General features: G+C 39.1%; 1 protein-coding gene across 1 annotated transcript in view; it reads left to right on the forward strand.

Annotated features, from left to right (window-relative positions):
- PRUNE2 (prune homolog 2 with BCH domain) overlaps positions 1–17,047 on the forward strand; it is a 244,680-nt gene that overhangs the window by 54,139 nt on the left and 173,494 nt on the right. The window contains exons 2-4 of the mRNA XM_053656368.1: positions 3,422–3,526; positions 6,593–6,795; positions 8,801–8,964. Coding sequence (XP_053512343.1) covers positions 3,422–3,526; positions 6,593–6,795; positions 8,801–8,964 — 472 coding nt within the window. The remainder of the gene's footprint in view (positions 1–3,421; positions 3,527–6,592; positions 6,796–8,800; positions 8,965–17,047) is intronic.

The raw sequence follows: 17,047 nt of genomic DNA on the forward strand, positions 1-17,047 counted from the left end.
TGCATTTTAAAATATATGTGTGTTTTAATTTAGCAATGTTACATATTGCAGGACTCACCTGTAATGTTGACCCCACTGTTATTCTCTGTATTTGTAGACTCTTAACTCAGCCCCCTTCAAGACTTCATTATGTTCCTTGGGTTCCTTGGGTCACAACCTGGTTGTTTAATAACTCTTTTCCAACTCAGGCACCAGCAGTTCAATACAAATGCTAACAAACTTGTAGATTCATGTGTTAAGTGCTTAGTAAATTGTGGAATAATGCTTCATCTTGTTCTGTAGATAAGGGAGTAAGTTGTTTTTATTGAAAGAGTCCTGAGCAGTGTAGCTTTTTAATTACCTTCTTGAGCAGTATTACAATTGAGTTGTTTTCATAGCCAGTCCTAGAAAAAGAAGTTAAAGGATGTAAGCGAGGGAAGTATATGTATTTCTCATCTCTGACATACTATAAAGATGTCCATGTAGGTGACAGTTATTGTTATCGGACAGTTTTGTTGTGGAAGTTTCTAGAAATGGTTGTTTGGCATTTCAAACCCGTTGTTTCAAAAGGCAGTCATGCTGATTTTAATGAACTTCGAGTAACACTGAGTTACCAGGAAAGACAACAGTATGCCCTCTTTTCCAGAGGTCATCACATAACACTCTTTACTAGTAATGGATCTGTATCTTTAGAGCGATGATACCAATCATATTCCTTTCTCTAGAGGAAGGAAAAGTGTTACAACTTTCATTTGCTAAATTATAGCATGTAATGCAGAGAGGACATATCCTATCACCCAAAATGTGGCCTAAAAAATAAACGCCTACCAGTTTGTGTCATATGCCAGGGACATGTGAAAAAAGGGCATTTTGTCAACTTTAGAACATTTCATATAAGAAAAATGATGTAAAATATGATGGAACTGCTCTTTAGACCAAAATAATCTTTTACTAAAAAAATTATAACTCAGGTTATAGTTCATATGAGTTAGATTGTGAATGATCTTAACAAAACCACACTCTGGTTGGAGGAAGCCATCAAGAGGACATAACAACCAACTGGCCTGTGAGCTAAACCCAGGCAGCTGGAGGCCCCTCGTGGCCTCTCCCAGCCCCAAAATCTATGTTCTGCCCGCTGTTCTCCTGGTGGGAACTTTTTTCAAGGTCTCACTCTCAAGATAATGTTCTTACTGAGACCATACATGACTGAACCCAGTAAGGCCTCTGTGTAAACTACTAAGATTCTGGCAGGAGGGAGCACAGCTCTGTTTGCCTCATGGCCACAGAACAAGCTTTGTTTTTTTTAATTTAAATATATTTTATTGATTATGCCATTACAGTTGTTCTATTTCCCCCTTCATTCCCCTCCACCCTGCACACCCCCTCCCCCACCATTCCCCCCCTTTAGTTTATGACCACGTATCTCAAGTTCTTTAGATTCTATATTTCCCCTACTATTCTTGCCTCCCCCCTCCCTATTTTCTACCTACCATCTATGCTACTTATTTTCTGTACCTTCTCCCCCCTTCTCCTTCTCCCACTTCCCTGTTGATAACCCTCCATGAGATCTTCATTTCTATGGTTCTGCTCCTGATCTAGCTGTCCTATTAGTTTGCTTTTGTTTTAGGTGTGGTACTTAATAACTGTGAGTTTGCTGTCCTTTCACTGTTCATCTTTTTTATCTTCGTTTTCTTAGGTAAGTCCCTTTAACATTTCATATAGTAAAGGCTTGGTGATGATGAACTCCTTGAATTTGATCTTATCTGAGAAGCACTTTATCTGTCCTTCCATTCTAAATGAAAGCTTTGCTAAATAGATCAATCTTGGTTGTAGGTCTTTGGATTTCATGACTTGGAATACTTCTTTCCAGCCCCTTCTTAGCTGTAAGGTGTCTTTTGAGAAATCAGCTGACAGCCTGATGGGAACTCCTTTGTAGGTGACTGTCCCCTTATCTCTTGCTGCTTCTAGAATTCTCTCCATTTTAATTTTGGCTAATGTAATTATGATGTGCTTTGGTGTGTTCCTTTTTGGGTCCAACTTCTTTGGGACTCTCTGAGCTTCCTGGATTTCCTGGAAGTCTATTTGCTTTGCCAGATTGGGGAAATTCTCCTTTATTATTTGTTCAAATAAGTTTTCCACTGGTGGCTGTTCCTCTTCCCCTTCTGGTACCCCTATAATTTAGATGTTGGAATGTTTAAAGATGTCCTGGAGGTTCCTAAGCCTCTCCTCATTTGTTTGAATTCTTGTTTCTTCATCCTTTTCTGTTTGGTCATTTTTTTCCTCTTTCTGGTCCACTCCTTTGATTTCAGTCCCAGTTTCCTTTCCATCACTATTGGTTTCTGTGCATTTCCCTTCTTTTCAATTAGTTTAGCCTTCATATGTTCCTCTAATTTGTGACTAAAAAAATCAACCAGTTCCGTGAGCATCCTGATCATCAGTGTTTTGAACTGTGCATGTGAAAGTTTGGCTATTTCTTCATCGCTTAGATTTATTGGCTCTGGGGCTCTGAGTTGTTCTTGAGCCATGTTTTGATCTGTTTGTGCCTGTTACATACGAGGAGTGGAGCCTTAGTTGTTCACCAGGGTACGGCCAACCTGGTCGCTGGTTTGTGACGCTGCATGTGGGGGCGGGGTCAGAGAGGGATAATGGCGGTCCCCTCTGCTGCTTCCTGCCACTGGGGCCTGTGCGGTCCGTCTCACCACTCGCTCCTTCACCGGTTTGTCTGCGTGCAAATGTGTGACCATGGTCAGCCCTTAGTGAGTCCACCGCCTTGCGCCCTCAGTGGGTCTGCCCGTTGCTACTCCACACCTGGGATCCGCCCACGGCTGCCGGCGCACCTGGGTCTCGTGCCGGGTGGGTCCAGTGGATCTTTCCTGTCCGATCCGCTCTGCTGCTGGCTCTGCCCCTCTTACCGGTTTGGCTGAAGGGTTCGGTGTTGTTAGATTTCTGTATAGTTCAATTTTCTGTGGTTTGGCTGCGTTTTTATTGCTAAAACTTTGTTGTTTTTAAACTTGGTTGTGTGAGAAGGTACATTGCTTCCACCTTCGCTTCCATCTTGGCGGAAGTCCTCAGAACAAGCTTTTTAAGTTCCCTTGCTCATTAAACTGTCATCTGCCAAGCGAGAGTGCTCACTTCTTTCTTTGGTCTCTCTTTGCCCTCAGTGTGTGGGAGCCAGTTTCAGGATTTACCCAGGACGCTCCTGAGACTCGGAACCAATGATTTTCTGTTCCTGACAATTTACTAAAATGTGAATCAGCATTTCTGAATATTAAACAGGTTGTGCAATTTTATGTCTTCATATAAAAGCACCGTGATAAATTTATTATTTTCTGCAGTCATGTATGAATGTGACTAAGACATGCTTTTTAAAAATTTTGGAAAATGTTCTCTTTATATCGATCTACTGTACATTAAGTTGTAATTTATTAAAAATTTGTTTCAGAATCGAAGCAAACGCTTGGAGAAGGTCCACGTGGTTATTGGACATAAATCGTGTGACTTGGATTCTCTCATTTCTGCCTTCACATATGCTTACTTTCTGGACAAGGTGAGGAAAAAGAAGAGTATGCTTTTTAATTTGAATTATGATGTAACTTTTTAGAACAAGTGCTTTTGGGGACTATAAGGAACCTGTTAACTTAAATTTCATGTTCTGGTTTATTGTTCCATTCATCAAAAATACTTGCTGACCACCTACTATACGTTAGGCATTGTCCTCATTATTTGCTCCTGATTCTCTTCATACAACACTATTTCAATGAGACCAATGTTTTCAAATTAAAAATGAAAGTTTTTAACACTATATGCTCAGTGGGATGAGAATTCAGAGAACTACCACAAGTAAGGGTCAGAATTCCCTGTCTCCCTGTAGCATCCCTGCTGCATAGCCATGCCCTTGGGGGTAGGGACCTGGGTGTGGAATAACCCGCATGGACGCCACAGGAAGCCCAGTGCTCACTGGCTGACATTTTCAGGAACAGGGATATTACAGGTCACATCTCTATTCCGTTTTTGCCTTACAACCCGGACTGTGTAGAACAAGGCCATTTTCACCTAATCATGATCTTCCTTGAGTGAGAAACTTTGTACTGCGTAAAGCCTATATAATATGCTTAAAAAAAATTAAAAAGGCCTTTCAGAAAGTTGTTTTAAAATTTCCATTTTGTAAAAATTTGCTATCCCATGATAATGAATTATCTTAAAGCCAAAATAAGGCACATTATGAGTATTTTGGTTCTATTTCCTATTTCTCACAAGTTTAAATTTTCTGGAATCTGTTGGTTTTATTCTAATTTCATTTAGATCCTTGACTCTTAGATTATGCATAGCTGTTCTAGAATGATTTAATTCACATGAAACCCAGTCTTCCAGAATGAGCTGTGGTGGCAAGAATGGCTTTAGGGCAGAAACTGAATGAAATGCTGGATCAAGTATTCTGGTTTCTATATACGGGCTTTATAGCAAATTTATCTTAAAATTTGTTGACCTGTACAAGAGAGATGAATTGATATGAGGAGATGAATGTGCCTGTGTCTAGACATGCATATAAATAGTGTTCTTATTAAGTGGATTTTTGACTCCTAGAAAAAAATATTGCTTGTCTTGAGAACACAGAATTGCCTGAACCAGACTGATTTTTTTAGACTGATAGTGGCATAGTTTTTAAAATATGTATATAATAATTATACCATCAGCAATAACTACAGTGTCTTGAAAAGCAGTTGTGATGGATAAAAGAGACAGATAAAAATAAAGCAATGTGGGGCTTCTTTTCTCCTTCTTCTGAGGTTTGCCACTGAGTATGGAGACAAATATGAATTGCTGAAGGGGTCACACTGGGGATTCACTGTGTTTCTGTGCCTTACTCTTAGTTCACTGGACCCCACCCCCCACCAGAGGGGGACATGTCTATTTTAATTTTTCCTGCAAAACTGGCTCTTCCCTCTTAGAGTAGTAACACATAGGATAAATACAGAGATTTGTACCTTCACACATAAGACTCCATTTAACTGTTTTTCACTCTGATGGGTAAGCCCCATTTTACAGATGGGGAAAACTGAGGCTCAGACAAGAAATTGGCTTTTACAAAACCACACAGCAGTGGCTGGGCCTAGAACTTAGTTCTTCTGACTCTAACCTGTTAGAATAGGTTCAAGCTGCCTGCTCTTGACTCAAGTTTCAATACTAGGAGTTAGATATAGCTCTGTCAATTAATCAGGAAAAATAACTTGCCAGGGACAAATTGCTAACAATTATGATACAATTGTGACTTAATATTAGTTTGACAGGTTGGAGAAAAACTATTTTGTTGGAGTGGCTTTGTGCTTCATATATAATAGCAGTGGGTGATTCATTTTACTCAGCAAATACCTATTAAATGTCTACTTTGCCCCAGACCGCTTTATGCACTGGCAAATGTAACTGAACGAAACAGACAAATGCTCTGCCACTTTAGTGCGAAGAAAGAGAAATGGATGATAAGGCTGTTAAAACTGCATAACAAACACTATGCTTATGGGAGATAAAGGTCATTTACTTTATATAAAAATCCAGTGTTACCAAACTCCACATTCTCTCAGCAATATTTAGGGTTTGTTGCACTCCACTCATAGGATCTCAAAAACCCCTGTATTTTCAAAATTCCTGCAGAAAAACCTGTTTATCATTATGAATCTAAAATTCTCTTTACTCCTACTCATCTCCTGTTTCCCCCATTACCACAATTTTAACAACAGGTTTGTTAATACAGGATTTTAAAAATAATGTAAGAAACCAACAGAAATCATAACAATTCATCTGTAGGCCAAAATCTGGCTCATGAGTGAGTTTTCATTAATCTACATAATATTTTTATTTGAAAAACTAATTGTAATAATTTAACATTACAAATAACACCTCAAGATCCAGATTTCCAACTTTTCCTGAGTAACTGAAAAATTCAGCCATCCTGGGCCGAAATTTTTTGCATACAGACAGTTGGCTGGAGCTGGGTGGCAGGCACCCATGGAGACGGGGCCTGTGTGCCTCTCTGTGTGGCTGCAGCCCTGACCCGTCCTACGTCAGTCATTCTAATTTTCTGCTGCTTCCGTAAAGGAATGAGCATTTATTTCTCCAGAGAAGGAGAATGCATTCATACTTTTTTAAGTTGTAGAGGGGTTGAAATGAGACATAGAATATTTCAAATAAAGCATGAGAAGTTTCATGTAGAGTAACAAGAAGTTAAAAAAATATTAGAGGCCTCTTCCCTGCGGATAATGATCTGCTAGTGGGTTCAGGTCAAGTGGGTTATGAATGTCAAGTGACTTAATGAGGCCAAAGGACTTTTTTCCCCCCATTTACAACTGCTTTTATGTTTAAGAGGTAAGTAATGTAGTGAAATTGTACCTCAAGGCAACATTTGAACCAGAGAAATGAGCACAAACGTGGGTCCATCTCCAGGCAGAGGCTTGGTGCGTTTAGGGATCTTGACAACCTCGCTGCATTTACCAGGGCAGAGTTGGCTCTTTCTGGTTGCTTTTGCCTTGTTCCCTTTACTGGTGCAACTCACCTTGAGAAAACTTAGTTGTATTCTTTCCTCCCGCTGTTGTCAGATTGTTACCTTTTTACTTGGTAGGTCAGCCCACCTGGAGTTCTCTGTCTGCCAGTGCTGAACATACCAAGAACCGAATTCAACTACTTCACAGAGATAAGGTTCATTTTAGAAGAGCTGAATATCTCCGAATCATTCCACATATTCCGAGATGAAATTAATCTGCATCAGCTAAACGATGAAGGAAAGTTGTCTGTAACACTTGTTGGCAGCAACGTGCTGGCGAGGTGAGTGCCGGAGGGTTGGTCTTTCAAGGAAATCTGTGCAGAGTATCATCTTGTTCACAACTTTCGTGGTTTGGGGAAATGTATTAAAGGCAGAGGACATTCAGAGGAAAGAAAATATTTTTTCTTCTCTTATGGCAAAATCTGAGCTAGGCTGGTCCTCTGTTTTTACTTTTGCATTTCAAATATAACATCTTTCAGTGAAAAGTTCTTGTAAAATTGACCAAATTGTAATTTTAAACCACTTTGAACAGTTTGTTAGAGCAATGCAATCGCCCTGTGTATTGATGCTGAAAACAGATAATGAGGAATGGAAATTGAACACTAAATAAAAGTGAAATTTTATTTCAGTGTTAATAAAATTTAGTGTTATTAAACTAAAAAGCTAAAAAAATTAGATAGAAATGTCAGTAGTGAAATGGAAATTTACGTAGATGGGCTATGAAAGTCATTTGATCATTGGATCATCATTCATATTATGAGCAAGATGGATTTTTTTAATCTTCATGAACTCCATATTTTATGGACAAAGAAACCTGACATCTAGTGTTGCAAATGACTTATCCAAGGTACTACATGCAGCTAATAGAGGCGTTTGGATTAGAACTTGGGTCTTCTGCCTCCTTTAATAAGTACCTAAGAATTGCTAACTAGGACAAGATTCTCAAGGTATATAAAGAGTAATAAGACAAATTATCTACCTTCAAGGACATTACAACCCAACACAAAGATGCCCTTTCATAAGCTTCCTAAGTGCCACTTAAGAGTCACAGTTAAGCATTTAGTAGTTTTAGATACTAATTTTTTGGCATACTTTGCCAATTTTCTAGTCATTGATAACATTGACCAGTGGACCTTGACTTTATTATACATGAAGTAAAAACTGGTACAAGTATTTAAGTTTTGCTTAACCTTTTTTAGAAGCATATTTAGGGAACATCAGGTGTGCAGTTGACTCAGTTATGGAGTTTTGAAAGTGATTTGCCTGTGTGGGGCTGCTTTCACTCCTGTGGTGTTGGAAACACACAAGATTCTTTTGACTAATATTTGTCAGTTGGTTGCTGATAACTTGCTGAGTATTATCGGTAGGTTACTTGGCTGACTTCATTTACCAGTATTCAGAATGATCATATACTTTACTAAATTTATCTGTTAACCTTCAGACCAACAAATTCAAGTAGATATTTAAATAAAGACAGTTGAAGAAGCCAAAGGAGTGAACTAGGAAACATGTGTACCATTTGAAATCTTAGGAAGAGTTTTGTTACTGATTAAAATTGACATGTGTTGCTGTTTTTGAGACTGAAGTTGTGAACTCTGGCTTTGGGGTTGTTTATGAAGCAAAAACAAATTGAGATCTTCATTTCCTTCATTGCTACTTCTTTGGTTTGGACACATAGAAAGAATAAAGTTAGCTTTATCCACATCTTCTTGCCTTTGATAAAAGCCAGTATTATCTCACATACTAAAAAATATGCTTGTGGAAGTCAGTAAACCCACAGTATCTTTCCTCCAGCATTGTGACTGGTGTGCACGGTTTGGAGTCAGGATTTACATGGAGCAAGCCTACGTACAGGCCTTCTGGCCATGGGCAAATTTCTGAATTTCTTCATGCTTCTGTCTCTCCCTTTGTAAAATGGGAATTTTTATAGAACCCATTTTATAGTATAAAATGCAATATCTTAAAAGTATTTAAAATAGTGTGTGATCCATACTTGAAGCTCAACAAATGTTAGCCATTACCATTATTATTATAATTTTCCAGCAACAAAGCAAGGGATAGAAGGGCTAAGGTGTGGAGGCACTGTAAGAATCTTGGGGGAGGTTAATTACTTAAAGTGAAATGTGAAAACACATAGAATAAGGTTCTTCTGAGTCATAGGTGCTTACTCATATTTTTGGCTATAGGAGAGGAAGTCATTTGTGTGGGAAAAGAGATGAAATAACTCCAAAAAGTTAGGAAACAAGTCATATCTCCTTCTTTTCCTCTCCTCCATTTGCTTTTCAGTGAGGACAAAACTTTAGAATCAGCTGTGGTCAAAGTCATCAGTCCGGTTGAGCAGAGTGATGCTGGGCTTGAGTTCCGAGAGTCTTCCTCCTCCCTCGTTGTGAAAGAGATTCTGCAGGAGGCTCCCGAGCTCATCACTGAGCAGCTGGCTCATCTCCTCAGAGGTGAGAGATGACTCTTTCTATTAAATACTGGAAGGCTTAATGGAGTGTCTCTTGACTTGCTCATGCAGAAAGAGTGTGATCCATTCTTGGGTTAACAATCCCTTTAAAGACCATGGGAAGCCTCATCAGAGAGGCAGGGAGTAAAGAGTTTGTTAAAGAGTAGCATTATATTGAATATTAAAAATGTGCATTTAAAAATAGGATCTTCGCTTTTTCACAAGACAAGAATATTAAATGGAACTCCTACACCCCTGTTGGGGAGCTGGAGTAGTTCCTCTGCTCTCTCACAGCTTCCAGAGGTGGTTCTTGCCCCATGGTGTGAATGGGGCCAGGATTCCACATTTGCACATTGAAATATTTCCTGATACTGGTACATGCTTAGTTTGTATAGTACTGTTTGGATGGAAAAACTGCACCTTTCATTTTGGCAGTATTGTGCAAGATGGACTTTTATAGTTGAATCCTCACCTCCTTCTCCCCTGTCTTTGACGTGTTCCATTGTCACTCAGCCTACAAGAGACACTCTGGTGCGGAGTCATCACCTACTCCCTACCCCCTATTTCAGCTCCATCGGTGCAGCCCACCACCTCCCAGAAGAGATTTCTAAGCTCCAAACTGTCAGTGGACTTTGGTGCCATGAAAGGACCACATAAATTCTGTACTGTTTCACTTAAGACAGTTTGGGGTTTTGTATTAAGTGTTTTTCCTCTTTCAACACTCTGTCTTAAACGTGGTAGACACAGATTTTTTTCTCAGAAGTATTTAATACAAGAAAGTGAAACACAGTGATGAATAGGCTGAAAGAATTAAAGAAAGGAAAATACCGAGAGAATGTTGATTCAACTCTTTTAAAGCCTTTCCTTTACTTTCTCTCTCCCACCACAATTTGGAGGGAGAAAGGTTTAAGAACTATATAGTTCCTACTAATGTTTTAGAACCAATGGCCCCAATACACCCATTTTAAATATTTTTCTGGCTGATGACATCTGTAAAATGCTCTGTGGGAAACTGTGCCCCCAACTACACTGAGTCAGCACAGGCACTGATCTCCGTGACAGAGCAGAAGGAAAGTAAAGGTAACCGGGGGTCTCAGCCAAGAGGGAAGGTGATCGACTGTACAAATGTGGGATGTAGGCAAACACTAGAGAATGTTCTGTTTGTAAACTAAGAAAGTTGGTTTATTGTTCAAAAAATACATACGTTACTTAGTAGGAAGGAATTGTAGTCAATGAAGAGTTCATCTTCATGATTTTCTATATAGTAAAATTGTCACTCAAACTATAATACGTTGGTACAGTGATGATGTTGTTGATGATGCTGATAATGTTATTCACATTTAAGGAATTGGAAGGAATGGAGACCCTTTTGTTAGTTACTGTGGTTTTAGTTAGCGAAACGACCAAGCATTAAAGCTATGCTGAAGGACTGTGGTTTTTCTCAGCGTTACAGATTTTTCATAAGGTTGGGCTTGACGTAGGATTAGGAAGCAGCCAGAGCAGCAACATCATGTCCTTGTCACTTGAAAATTGGAATGTGAGAGGATGAAGTGCCTCTACTGTGAAGACTGCCAATCCTGATACTGTCACGAGAGCCAGGGTCACTAAAGCCTGGGAAGTAGATGACATGGGTGGCTTATGTAAATGGAAAAGGGGCTCTTGAGAACTTTGCAAAGGTGGGCATGTGTGCACATGTGTGCTACGATGGGGAGGGGAGATGAGACATAGCTGAACAGTGTTGCTCAGAGGGAACTGAAGGATGGTGATGGGACCAGTTTGATTTTAAAGAGGTAACTCAATTGTTCATAAGGGCAATGGGTGACTTTTTAAAGCTCCTGAATTTTAAGAAAATGTAAGAAAGGAATCAAATCAAATCTTTCATTATTCACCAAACTCAAACTTAGATTTCATACTTTTCCAATCATGCATTAACACCAAACCTAAGGGGACGGTTTCTTTTAAATGTGCCTATGAATAATTTTAGCAACCTTTATTTTCATAACATAAATAGTCCTCTTTTCTGTATAAGTAGCTATGATGTTATCTTGTATTTTGGGGTGCTCAAATGATCATTAATTTGACACACCTTTCTAGACCATGTCTTTATGCATTTTTCTAGGTCTTAAAGGAATGCAAAATTTCTATGCACATACCTTTGCCATAAACAATTTTGAAAAATATCTACTTCCAGATGTGAGGTTAGATATTTATGGCTGACTTGGAAGAGTCTTTAAAAACTTCATAATTAGAACTCTGTGGAGGATATGTTACTATAAACTTTCTACCCAAGAAACCTGAATTTACTGCAAACTAAACGCTCCGTCAGTTTGGTTGTTCTTTGCCTCTCATTCTCATGGTCATCTCGAAGAAGCCTTTGTGCTGAGACACATGATGTGCAGTAAGTGGATTTCAGGTGGGCCAAGGTGTTGGTGCCTCCAATCCTTGGAGAGCACCCTGAGTATGCCTCTTAGCCTATATAGCTGAAAAATGTAATTTCCAATGCATTTCTTCCTTTTTAAAGATTTTATTTATTTTTTTTTAGAGAGGGGGAAGGGAGGGAGAAAGAGAGGGAGAGAAACATCAAGGTGTGCTTGCTTCTTGTACACTCCCTACTGGGGACCAGGCCTGCAACCCAGGCATGTGCCATTACAGGGAATTGAACCAACGACCCCTTGCTCCACAGGCCAGCGCTCGATCCACTGAGCCATACCAGCCAGGGCCCAATGCATTTCTTAATTTCCAAAAGGCTTGGCCTACTCTTCCTTAGTTTTGCTTGTTAGCTCTTCTCTGTTCAACTTCTAAGTATTGCAGTATCCTAGGACTTTGTCTTGGGCACTTTGCTCTATACACTAACCTCATTTATCTTTTAGTTCTGAGACTTTAACTGGTGAAAGATTTATATGATCCAAAGAGAAAGCAGAGTATATAGTTCTGAGACTTTACGTTCAGTACTTGGGCTGTGACTCCCTGTATCTCCCACTGTAGCCACTGCTGGAATTCCAGGTTTACTTCCAGTGCCCACAGGACATCTTCACTTGCATGTCCAGTTTGTGCCACCACCTTTATCATGGCTGTAATGGAACCCTGTAGTTCCCTGTACCGGCAAAGCTGCTCTCATCCATTTCCCCTTTTCAGCCAAGGGGTAAACATAACTGTGATCACTACTAGCGATCCAATCCAAGCCACGGTTCTGTCTCTACTCAGCTAAGGCAATAGCCTCCAGGTTGATGCCCTATTTCCTCCACAAAATCTGTTGCATTACCAGTCAGAACAACTTTTGAAAAATATAAACCAGGTCCTACCATTCCCTTGCTTAAAGCCCATCATACTCAAAATCCAAGTGCAAAAACCCGCCCTTATAAGCTGCAACACAATCTTTCCCCTCCCACTCTAACATTACCTCACGCTATGTCCCAGTTTCCCACTGTGTGCCCCAAGGACAGGGGCTTTTCAGTCTTTCAGATACGCCCCACTCCAAATCCACTAAGGAATATTTACATCAGCTGTCCTCTCCTTCTGAAATGCATGTTGCTGTCCCCTTATTTTTCTGCCCTGTCACTGGTCTCCTCCTCCCTCTTCACCCCTCACTCCAGACCGCAAGCTTCGTGAGAAAAGGGACTTTACCTGTTTTGTTTACTGCTCCACTGTTGTGTCTCTGGTGCCTGGAGCAGTGCCAGCTGCATGGCGGGCCCTCAGTAAATACTATCATAAAATGAATTCTGCAAGGTCGTTTGTATTCTTTCTATTTTTTATGGCTAAGTTGATTTAATTGTGCTATGATATTTTTAATTTCCACTGCGTTCCAGCCCATCCCTCCAACATTCATAATGTCCAGACTTTGGACTCTGTTCATTTTAATATATTTTTTTAGCTTTTAGAAATCCTAGTAGAATTTGTCTGTATACATGTGCAGAAAAAAATGTAAAATATGAATATAACAACATCAATATGTGAGTTATTAGAAAAGGAATACCCTCTTGCTAGTAAATCAGGTAAAGAAATACGAGATGTGCCTCTTTGATTACTGTTCACTCCCTCTCTAATTAAAGGTGACCAGCCTTGTGATTTTTATGGCTCACAGTTGCTTGCATTTCTTTGTAGTTTTACCACCCTTGTATGTGCTCCAGGACTCCATGACCATTGGTTGTGCCTGTTTTATAAGTTATGTAACAAGAGTCATGGTGTGCACTCTCACTGTTATTAGTTCTCTGCATTTACGTTAACTGTAGTGTCCATGTGTGTGGGTCAGTTATCTATCATCCGTCTATCTGCTATTTACTTATTTATTATCAATGTCCTTCCTTCTTTCATAATAAAACCAAAAAATGTCATGGTCAGGAAACAAAACCATGCAGAGAAAGGAATGAGATTAACACATAATTTAAGGAGTGAAAACAGTATTCCATTTGAAACTTTGGTTATGAGCTTCCAGGAATCAATGAAAAAGTGGAAATGTAATCAATCACAATACGTACTTTATTACTAAGACACACATACAAGTTCCTCATTAAGACAAATCTAAGTCTCACGTATTTTGTTCCTTGCTTCAGTCTCCTTGAAAAGACTCTTCATGTCAGAGACAGGCTCCAACACACGTGACAGCGGCTCCCAGTGCTTCTGCTTTTCAGACGGTGTGTGAAAGTTGTTTCCGATTCACTCCACCTTTAGTCTCTTGGAGATCATAAATGACTCTGACTTTTTCACCTTTAGTAACCTTATTTTCTGTTCCAAATTTTTTGTAGACATGCCGACATTTTGTCTAAATATAGGAAGTGAATATTTAAAGTCAGTCATGTTACAATTTTTTTTAGCCTTATACTTTAGTGCTGTGACTCTGTATCAGATTGTTTGCATTATGGGAGAATACTGCCTTAAAATATTGAGATAGGGCCTGATTATTGGGGATGCGGTTAAAAGATCAGTTATGTATCACATAGAAGTAGGTGGTGTGTTGCCGGGGTAGAGGTAACCTGCCGTGTTTCTCTAACAGTCTCCCCTATTACTCTCCCCTCCCGGCTCTGGCAGCACACATTGGGACCGGTCAACAGGTAACTCAGCCACGGCCAGTGTGTGTGCAGGACTTGTAGGGGATTTAATGAGGTTGAAATAACTTGCATTTTCTTAAATCGATACTTCTTACATTAACTAGGTCTTGCTGTTGTCTTTTAATAGGACATACCTCAAATTTAGAAATTTCAGGATACAGATCACTACTAGCATACTCTTCACCTGGAAGGCACAGATTTACTTGCATAGATTATTTTCTAATTATTTGTGGAAGAAATTATTTGTGTACGAGAATGAGCTCATTCAAATGGGATCATAAATGACCCCGAGTTTTGGAAATGTCTATTCGCTTCTTCATCCCCTCCCCTCCCCATCTCTGTTTTTGTTTTTGTGATTACCTTTTTTCTTTATTTTCTTTCTCCTTCCTTTTTTTCCCTGCCATCCCCTTCTCTTTGCACTCTTCTCCCTCCTACTGTCTCCTTCTAAGCTCTGCTGGCACTTTCAGACATGCTGCCGTCTGAGCTATATCTAAAAGTCAAGTTGTACAGTCACAGTGGCCTAGCACTGGTGTTTGGTTCTGCCTGGGATTTGTGCCAAAAACACAGTTACTGCAGACCTGCAGACTCCTCCGCCTATATTCTTTTATTTCCCCAGAGATGTGCCCTGGAGGACCATTGCCAGATTTAAGGAGCATTAAATTGCTGAATCATCGAGTTGGGGGTTTGTGTGCATGTGCGCACATGGGTATGGATGTGTGTATGTGTGTTTCCAGGAACCAGCTGGCAGTGATGAGATTTCAGTCACCAATTACCAGGCATGTTTCTATCAGGACAATACTTCACTCAAAAGGCCTTTCACATGTATTTGTATAAAGCCTTGACAGAGCCACAGGATGAATAGTGAAACAAATAACAGCAATTGTTTTTATCTCAGGATGTGGAAAACCTATGCCCCAGGTTTTTAGGAAACAATTTTTCTCCATTCTATTGGCAGCTCCATTTGAACTTTAATAAAGAATAGCTTCTTGCTATTTTAGTAGCCTGTATCAACAGCTTCAAAAAGATCCTTTTAAGGAGGTCAAATAGGAGGGGAACAGGGCCAGCTTCCCCTACTCCTCTGTTGTCCAAACAGTGAATCATCCCTCTCCTGAAATGGTTACAAACTCCAAAGGGAATTGCCTTGCTTACTGTGCTTGGCAGAGGAAAGGCCTGCACTGGGGGTAGGGAAAGAAAGGATTTGTTTTCAGCTAGACATAAAACCAGCACAATTTCTCAACCTTGGGGTTAGTTATTTCTTCTGTCCTACAAAGAAAAGCCTTATTAAATTGAGACATTTTAAATTTATAAGATTATTAAGCACTTGAATAAGACGCTTCTTTTTCATCTCTTTTCAGGCAAAAATGTGAGTCAAGTTGTATTTTTTAATCCTTTTTTTCTTCTCCTTTCCCCTCTTTCCCTCCCTCTATTATTCATTCATTAATGGTTTTGTTTTTGTATGAAAAAATCAGTCCCAGGTGAAACAAGGAAAAAAGGCTTAAATTCTTCTTTTTCTGCTGGGAATTTATCCTGCAGAATATGCCTTTACTGTGGTGAATGTTTTCCCCAAACAACCTCTGACTTCATTAGATCATGTTTAATATTAATGTATTGCAATTGCTTTTGGCAAGTGGTCCTTCATTTCTCTATTCTCTTCCACAAAGAATAATGCAGTTGATTTTTTCTAATGGAATGAAATGTTTGTCACTATTTTATAATCCTTGCTTTCTTTGTTGCTTGTTAATTCCCCCTGGCCTGCGAATAGCTGGGGCACCATTGGGTACAGTCCATGTATGGATTTAAGTAGATTTTGAGTTCTGCTGAATTTCCTGGAGGTTAAATCAACTTACTACAAAAATAGGTTTGATTTTGCAAAGAGGTGCCTTTGGCTACTGTATATTCTGATACTTATACATTCAGCTAAGTATGTAGCTGAATGTGTCTCTAATGTGATGAAGGAAAAGCATCTATAGATGAGCCCCGTGGCTGAAGTTGGGCCAAAGCCTTTTTTACAAACCAGAAACAACTCTTTGAGTATAGTGACTGTCTTTCTAACGCTTAATATTTTTTCTCATTTGTGTCAGTATGTCATATCCCTTCCAATAGTCGAGTCACACTTCATAAACCAGTGTCGGTCTCTTCTCATTGAATTATTCTGTAGGACTCAGAATAAAGTTTTACTTATCTTTTAATGCCAGAAGAACCTGTAGTGTGCACTGCTTTTAATATTCTCACCCCTAATATTGGCGCATTATGCCTTCTCTCAGTCTCCTTTTTTTTCTTGACAGTTTTCAAAATTGTAATAGTCTTTTCAAGGAGTCGACTTTTGGTTTTATTAACTTTCTTCGTATGTGTTTGTTTCCTATGCCTTTAAGTTTTGCTCTTTATTGTATCCTTTCTTCTACATTTTTAGTTAAATTTTCTGGGTTTTCTTTTTACCATCTTATGCTTTTAAAGATAGAAAAATTCCTCAGAGCGCAGCTGTAGCTGTATTCTACAAATTCAAGTGTCATACTTTCTCATTCAATTAAAATATATTCTAGTACATTGTGATTTCTTCTTCTTTTACCATGGCTTATTTGGAATTGCATTGTTTAATTTTAAAATATTTGGGAATTTTCTAGTTTTTGTTTTATGATGATTATCAGACTTTTTATGGTTGGTCACAGAGTATAACTGATTGCAGTGCCCTGAAATTTTTTAAGATTTGATTTATGCTTCAACCAATGGTCAGTGTGAGTAAATGTTTCATTTGCACTAGAAAAGACAGTGTAGTCTGCCATTATTGATAACAATGCTCAATATATGTGAATTAAGTCAAGTTTGTTCCTCATGTCACTCGATTATTGTACATCTTTACAGACTTTTTCCTACTGGTTCTTAGAGCTGGTGACAGAGAGGTGTTAAAATTTCCCACTGTGACTATGCATTTATCTTTCTTCATGCAGTTTTGTCCATTTTCACTTTGTATGTTTAGAAGCTATGTTGTTAGCAAAATAGATTTAGGATTAATATAGCTCCCTGAGGGCTGACCCTTTAATAAGA

The sequence above is a fragment of the Artibeus jamaicensis genome, unplaced genomic scaffold, assembly GCF_021234435.1.
Source record: "Artibeus jamaicensis isolate MK-2021 breed Jamaican fruit bat unplaced genomic scaffold, CSHL_Jam_final scaffold_1964, whole genome shotgun sequence".
Taxonomy (NCBI): Eukaryota; Metazoa; Chordata; class Mammalia; order Chiroptera; family Phyllostomidae; genus Artibeus; species Artibeus jamaicensis.